This window comes from Aythya marila, assembly GCF_965140915.1.
Source record: "Aythya marila genome assembly, chromosome: 1".
NCBI classification, from domain to species: domain Eukaryota; kingdom Metazoa; phylum Chordata; class Aves; order Anseriformes; family Anatidae; genus Aythya; species Aythya marila.
The window spans coordinates 133829783-133838036 of NC_139042.1; the positions used below are offsets into that span (position 1 = coordinate 133829783).

At 39.8% G+C, this 8254-nt stretch overlaps 1 protein-coding gene across 4 annotated transcripts in view; it reads left to right on the top strand.

The window, feature by feature from the left end:
• PARVB (parvin beta) overlaps positions 1-7566 on the top strand; it is an 85216-nt gene extending 77650 nt beyond the window's left edge. For all 4 annotated transcript variants that reach the window (XM_082770410.1, XM_082770409.1, XM_082770411.1 and 1 more), the window contains 2 exons: positions 749-821; positions 3809-7566. In XM_082770410.1, the coding sequence (XP_082626536.1) occupies positions 749-821; positions 3809-3885 (150 nt within the window). In that variant the 3' untranslated portion in view covers positions 3886-7566. The remainder of the gene's footprint in view (positions 1-748; positions 822-3808) is intronic.
• Positions 7567-8254: the final 688 nt, after the last annotated feature.

An 8254-nucleotide genomic window follows, 5' to 3' on the forward strand; every position in this document is an offset into this window, starting at 1 on the left:
GGGTGCTGTCTCCTTTTCTGCACAGTTGTGCCTAGATTGTTTTGCAAGTTCACTGCACAGTCTGCCTAGCAACTGTCACCACGAACCGTTTCACTTACCTTCATTTGAGAAATCTGATTTGAATGTTGTCTCTTCAAGCAGAGGAAGCTAAAGTACCAAGATGCCTCACTCCCTGATGATGTGATGTTTATGTTGCTTAGTATACAGCTGATAATGCAGAAGAGTAATATTAATTGAAAATACTTAGTTTAGTCTTCTTATTTCTGACATACCCATGTGTATTTTGTCATCTCTGTTCAGTTGTGTCACTTCTGTTAATATTGCTTGTTGCCAGGATTGCAACAGAACTCCTGCTTTGTAGTTGGAAATGCTGAGCTTTGGGTACAAGCAGAAAGATCTCTGAAAATGCATCCAGTTGTTACTGGGAGCTCTCAGGCCTGTGCTGTAGAGACTGAGATCAAGGCTTACTGGGCTTTTTTTTTTGGTATTTTTTTACACTTGGAAATTTGAAATTACTTCTTGTGTATCAAAAAATCAATATTTGCCCTATAATGATACAAGCTTTAATTTCTTATTCCCTCAAAAGTACTTTCAGTCATGCATGAACATGTAGATGTCTTTTATTGATTTAAATGGAATTGTCATTTCATATTCCAGTGTGGAGAGAACAAAGCATTTTAAAAAATTTCATAAAAGGTTTTATAATGCCTGTATAACTTCAGGGTTCTAAGCAGTTTTCCTTTTTCAGGTCCACAATGTTTCCTTTGCTTTTGAGCTGATGCAAGATGGAGGACTCAAAAAACCAAAAGCTCGTCCTGAAGGTATGGTTGTGACATGTGGCTTTAAACCATATATAAATACATAATAGTAGATGCATTTCAAGTGCAACTGCATTCAAGATAATGGGAGTATTAATTGGTGGAGAGTAAATGTGAACCTTGACAGTTTTCCAAAGGATTCATCGTCTGCATCTGGGGTATATATTTACCTCTGTTTCTTGTCTGGAATAGGTTTACTGAGGTGTGCACATCTAGTTTTAGTGAATGATTCAGAAGCTGTTCAGTGCTATATTATACATTTATCTGGTATTCTCAATCACAGTCCAAGCAGGAAGCTTTGCGTAGTCTAATTCTCATAATTGTTGCTCTGATTCTCTTAACTATTGTGTATGCTAAAAAGAGGAATTAAAACTTTCTGACTGCTAATTTTTATTCCTAGAGTTACAAACTATTATATGTATTAGAGGCTTCTACAGAACAAAGTGAAAAATGAGGAGCCCCCAGGAGATGTTCAGTCTGACTTAAAATAAGACAAATTGGTGATAGCAAATAGATTAGTGGACAAATAGTGGAGCTGGTTGTAGTGGTTAAAAAAAGACAAAAAACAATATTAAGTGAGTACATATCCTGTCAGAGTGCTGTTCTTTTACATTTGGGAATGAAAAGTGCTCCTGAAAAAGAATTCCATGAAGCAAGACATTAACTTGGAGTTGAGTCAATAGCTGTATGTGGAAAACAGGGAAAGTGGAAAAATATGAATGCAGGATTGGGAAAGTAAGGTTTTTGAGTGGAAGGGTTAAAAAGACGACAAAAAGAAACCAGATCAGCTAGACAAGCCTGTCTCCAGATACAGATTTTGTTAAAAACCTAGAAGATAACTTGTCTAACTGAAAACTTGCCCCCCCCCCCCTTTTTTTTTAAATTATATTCTCATCAGTTGTTCTAAAGAGGAAATTACCTTCTTGTAGGTCTGTTTTATATCCTTACCCTATCATGACTGGTATTCTACCAGAGCATACTTTTTGTTTGCTCCAGACAAGGTGTGTAGATTCAGTAGGCAGCAGAATATATTTGTGTTTTTTCTGACTGAAAATGTAATTTCTAATAGAAGTCAGAGCCAAATTAGCTCAATGAACATGCCTCTTTTGCTGCTGCAGGGTTTGTGTGTATTCCTTTCTCATCTGTCTGTGTACCCCTTCCCATTAGCAGTGATTCACAGCTGTTAGTGAGTTTGCTTGTGTGTGTGGCTGGAATTTCCTGTAGAACTGACTGCTTGAAGAGCTCCTCCACTGGGCGAGACAATAATGTATTGGGCTCTGCTTGTCACTGTATTTTTTATCAAATCCTCTGTAGCATCAGGATCTTGGCAGTACAGTCATGTAGTACATGACTGCTGGAGATTATGTGCTCCAGCTGAACCCATAGCTTTTGCAGCAGCTCTTTGCTGCCACTTAATCCCATCACATCTTAGCATGTGCCCTGGTTTCTGTGCTTCTAGCTGTGTTTCTGTTCTACCCTTTAGATTTCTATTTCTCACCATTAGCACCTTGATCTTGGTTTATATCATAGGCAGTTCCTGCCTCTGAAGCTGGATGTCAGCCAGAGGAAAGAACTGAACCCCACCAGGCTTGATCATACCTCTTCATGCTATGGCAGCTGAGCTGGGGTTAACAGTGGCTGAGGGAAAAGACCCACCTTGCTTTCAGTGGAAGACTGAAGATGTGCGGCATGGGGAGAAGAAAAACAATTAGAAGGAGGGGGACAGATTCCCTAAACATCTCTGACCACTACATTCTCACTTAAGGCTGACTATTGGGGCCTTTATATATATATGTGTGTGTGTGTGTGTGTGTGTGTATATGTATATATATGTATATATATATATGTATGTATGTATTATATATATTCATAGTGCCAGGAGTGTTTGATTTAATTGTTTTGCAAACAAAAGAGGCTGTCAGCATCCCTGGTCAAATCTGCTGATAGATGTCCCTTAGAATCATAGAACCATTAAGGTTGTAAAAGACCTCCAAGATCATCTGGTTGAGCCGTTCCCCTACCACCACCATCACGAAATAAACCATGTCCGTAAGCTCCACATCCAGCCTTTCCTTAAACAACCACAGGGGTGGTGACTGCAGATACTTGCCTTGATTTGCCAGCTTTATAAGTGCATGGCTGTTGCAAGGTGTTGTTTCTCATTTGGGAATGGTTAAATTTATGTATACATTCAAAATCCATTCAGAGGGAACTGGGTTTTGATGCAGAGGAAGCAATGATTGATTCTGGCTCATGTCTCACTGGGAATGCTATGGTAGTAAGCAGCTTTCTGTGATACCTGGAAAACTTAGAAACATATTTCATACATCCAGGTAAGATCTCTCTTTTTTTTTCAGGATGTATTACTTCACAGCAGTTAGGATCTTACCTTTCTTTAGGACAGCAAAAGATTCTTTTGCAAATGCAAAATACAGAATCACAAATAAGTTAGGTGAAACAATACATGGAAAAAGTTTGAGAGGTTACTGAAAATACCAGATGAAGTGTGGAGGTTATAGACAGTTATCCAGTGTGGGGTGGGGGGACGGGTGGGGAGGTCCTGGCATTGATTGTGGGTGTATGAGGTTCAGGATCTACTAAGATGTGTGTGGCTACTTTGCTTCTTCTCTGGCTAGCAAAGTCATTGGTGAAAACTCAGAAGGTACTCTACCTATGATGTTGCCAGAAGGTAGCATTTCCCAGAGGCTTTATCCCAGGTTTCAGGCAGAAGCAGGCCTTCTCTGTAACCAGTATCAGATGAGGAAGGGAATTCTCTTTCTTACATTTCCCAGAGAAGTTAGCTGTGACTGTAATATCATGAGGGTGTTTTGAAGTGCATCATGCATGACATGTAAAAAGCTTGGCTTAGGGAGATCAGAACATTTTTGTAGCTGTTTCTGCAGGCTCAGAGATGTGGGGACTTTTGTTCCTTTGAGGGTAAATGGTGGAGAACAAAAAGCAAATTAAGAATTTCTCCTTTTCTTCCACAGATGTTGTCAATTTGGATCTGAAGTCTACCCTCAGAGTTCTATACAATCTGTTCACAAAATACAAGAATGTGGAATGATCGTGGAATCTGCTGAGGTCTTCGTCATACCAGCCTCTTTAGACAAAAAATACAATAAAAATGCCCTCTGCACACTCCCTTTGTGCCTTATGCTATACTTCATGCATTCTTTCTACAGTTGATGTGGTCTCTCTATAGCTGTTTATATGACAATCCCACTAAAAATAATGCACATGTACTCTCTAGGTCGATTGAAAATGTGTAGATATTTCACACTTTTACCAGAAAATACTGTTGGGTCTGATTTGCTATGATCAACAAATGTTCTTTTGATAAAAGAAATATACCACTAACTACTTAAATAAGCAGGGACAACATGAGAACTTATTAATGTCTGTCTGTAGACTCTGATTTTATAATAACCTTTCTTTAGCAAACTTCTTGGTTACCATTACCATTTGGAGATTTTCCAGGCTTAAGCATTAGTAATACAAAATCAGCATTGGAATTTATTTAGAAGCTGAGCCCTTTCTTTTAAATAAGGTTTTGTATGTTCTGTTGGGTGGGTGGGGTCAAATTACAGGCACTATCTGAAGCTACATGACAAAACCTTCAGTTTTTGTGTTCACCTCATAATAACCAGTGTTATTTCCATTCAGTGTTTACACAGAATAAGTCTTACAGTGGGATAACCATCTAATCTTTTCATGTCTATTTTTATTTCTTCTCCATTCTAGGAGAAATTTGGTTGATAGAACCACTACCATCCTTTAAGCATGCAGCTTCTATCCAGTCAGTCAGTCAGGAGCTGGTCAGATATGCCCAGGTTGGATTAATGCATTTTGCCCCCAGCCCTTTTTGAAATGTACATGGGGAAAAATGAGTTTCGCAGTTTAAAGACTGGCTCTTCGTTTTGTGTAGCTAAGGTGATGGGTCAGATTCCTCTTGAAGTTACTGGCAGCTGTACAGTTTTTGTGATCATGCATTTATAAACAGTTTTTATGTATTTTCCTTCCTAAAGAGTGAAAAACTATTTCTGTATAAATGAGAGATTGCCTTTACTTGAGCATTGCGCTGGGTTGTGCTAGACAAGGTGTATCCAGTGCAAGCCAATGGTTAGTGCTTCAAATCTGAAGCTCTTCGGTGATGTTCAGTTGTGCTTTAAACTAATTTCATTGAGTTGCCCTGTGTCATCCCAATAAATACTCTGCTACACCCTGGTCTAGCACTCTAGTCTCTAAGCTGTTACAGATTTTAGTGGGAATGCCTTTTAAAAACAAAAGGATTGTGAGTTTTATCTGATAGACTGAAGTTACCTCTTAGTACTTAACAGGTTTCATCTGCAGATCTGTTCCTGGCTGGTGGTGTACTCGTTATAGCTGTGTGTGCAAGGAGGCTGTGCTGGCACATGAGCTGTCTGAGTAGATTTTGGAGAAGAACTGTGCCAAAGAAATGGAATTGTAATTTCCAGAGTAAATTATTTGTGGAATATGTATATAATAGCACTCCTTTCCTTGGAGTGCCTAGGGGAAGGATTTGACTCCTGCTTTTATGCATCATAGAATCATAGATCCTATGATTAGAATCACAGCAGCAACTTCTCTTTTATGGGCAGCCATGATTTTGTGTGAAACATAAGGCAGAGTACCCCAAAGAGGAAGCAGGTGGCATTGCTCTGCTCTTTGGAATCACTTGAGTCTTGTAGGTTGGCATTTTTTCCCCCCCAAAATTGATTTCTTCGGCTAAAAATCATTTACCTTTCGAATTCAAGAGGAAATGTGCTATTTGAATTGTAGAATTTTACATCAGGAATTTTTTCCTTCCCTCCTTAAACATTTTTTAAGTTTAGGAAGATGGGAAATGAGCTTCTGCTTCTTTGTTTCATATTTTGGGGTTCTGAGTTCTGGTGATGAATTATTTATGCCACCTCCCCTCATGCCTCCAAACCAAAGGTGAAGAGAAGTTTCCCCCTTTTTTTTTTTTCTCATGAAAAAATTCAGGCCCATCTCTCCTGTAAGGCTTTGTGGGAATCAGTGCTTGTTTGTACTTTAGGAGGAAGCTGACCTCTTGCTGTTTATACAATGCCTAGTACAATATGACTTGAATTTCAGATGGGGCCTTTAGACTCTACCATGGTGCTGGCAATTATTGCAGAGACTTGCAGAGGCACTAAGGCCAGGTGGGTCAGCTCTGCTGGCTAGTTAATAAGATCAGTCTAACTTCTGTGCTGTGAAATAGGTGTATCATGAGGCTGGGAAATGATTGAACCAAAGGTTCTCTCAAACTTTTTTTTTGTTTAATGCAATGTACTTGTGGGAAACAAGTCTGTTAAAGAGCTCTTATTCCTCCTACTTCCCTTCAGCTGATGTGGAAGTGCCAGTGCTATTTATATTCTCTGAGATGTTGGCAAAGACTTCCAGAGAATCTAGTTTTAAAATTGCTGGCAGTATTAATATCAAAAGCAAACAAAGTAACAAGAGGAGATTGATTAGAGCAGTTTGGGTTTGGGAGAAGGAATGGCTATTTCTGAGATGGAAATTTATGGCCGATATTTAATTGCCTATGAGCAGATGTGAACATAACACATTTTAAGAGTCTGTATTTTGTTCAGTTAGGTGTTTCTGGTCACTATGCAGAAACCCAAATCCCTCCTCTGCAACCTGAGGCATGGGCCCCTGCTAGCATTCCTTACATTAACATTCCAGTCAGTCAAGACTGCAGGCTTGATGCATTGGACAGGCTGGGGGCAGGTGTCATCTTGTGGGTTGTGTTATGTTTTTAAGTCTATTGGTAAATGTTGCACGTGGAAAATGCATTGTTCATTCCCTAGCTCCTTGCTGTCTAGCCAGGTCACTCTTAGATGCTGTCTTTATTGCTAACTGGGCTGGGAAGGGAATGGATTTAACTGAACTGGAGCTTCATCCCAGGCAGTTCAGTTTACAGGAAAAGCAATAAAGGTAGAGCCATCTCTGAACACCTGTTTTTGGCACGACTTTGTTACATAGCCGTGATACTTACTCTCAAAAGGTAACTGAATGGTAAGAATATTATTCATGAACTCTGCATTTCTACTGAAATTTTAGGTATGTTTCCTGAGGTACCAGTGGATAGATCTGAATCTGGTTGAGTTCATCTGGATTGCTGAATGCTTTGCAGTGTTAAAGTGTCCATATTTCTAAGTACTTAATGGATGTCTGTCTTTTCAAGCCCATACAGCTTTGCCTGTTAGGTGTATCTGCTTGACATACTCAGTTCCAGTAAGCTGTATTACCACAGAAGAAGCCCAGATATTCTTCAGCTGCATCCCGTTTCTCAGGCTGAAAAAGCAGCAATGGCAGATTTTCTTTGATCAGCTTAAACCTTAAAGGGCTTCTTACACCTCCTCCCCCAACCCTTGTGCTTTCAGTATTAATGTATTTTTAAAGAATCTTTTCTACTGTTTTTAACAGTGTTTACTCTGGATTTCATACTTAAAACTAGCCTTGCAGATAAAATTCTGGACTTGTCATATGTTGGACACATCCAGCTTTGTGACAAGAGTTGTGTACTGTAAGCAAATTACAATGCAATGCTATGTTTGCTAGAGATCACAGTAGGAGTGTTGTGCATGGTTTATGATAATTGTACTATTTATTCAAATAAATAAATGATGATCACTTGGTTTTCTACATTTTTTTTTTTTTTTGTCTGAGTGGGCAAATCAGTGGGAAGAACTTTTGAAAGGTGGGCTGTAGCTGTCTTCTTCATCAAGGGGGGTCCTAGATACATGGTGATCCATGTAGACCTAGCAAAGCAGTGCTCTCAGGTTTCTGGCTTTGGTGACGCGCAGGCAAACCAAATCTGTCTGACTCTTATGTACGTTTCATCAACTGTTTTTTGGTATTTCCCTGCCACTGGATGTGGCAGGTGATCAAGTTGTTCACCTTCTCCCTTCCACGGGAGAAAAATGAATTACACCCTCTAATACCTTTAGAAGGCTCAGGGCCAAGTTCTGCAGCCACACAGGAGGGAGGCCTGGCCTTACAAAGCTGAAGTCCTGCATGTGTCTGCAGAGCACTTGGGAAGCCAGAAGCACAACCAAGAGTGGCATGACATTGAAAATGCCTGTATGCTTGCTCTGGTACGAAGGGAACAGAGAGTGGCTCACTTATAAAGCAAGGCCATGTGGGAGAACAGGAAAATGCATTATCAGAACTTGTTATTAGTGAGAGTACTGCTGATTCCTTGAATTGTTCTTCAGTTGCTATTTTTATATGAGGGCCAGGTGTATGGGGGCATGTGCATGTGAGGTGTGCTTTGGGAGCGTACAGAGTTTTGTGGGGGGAGATGGGCATAAAACCAAATGCAGCTCTGTTACGGAATTTAGTAGTGTTGTACTACAGAAGACTGGCCACTTCATGCACTTCTGACAACATTTTAGAGGAAAAAA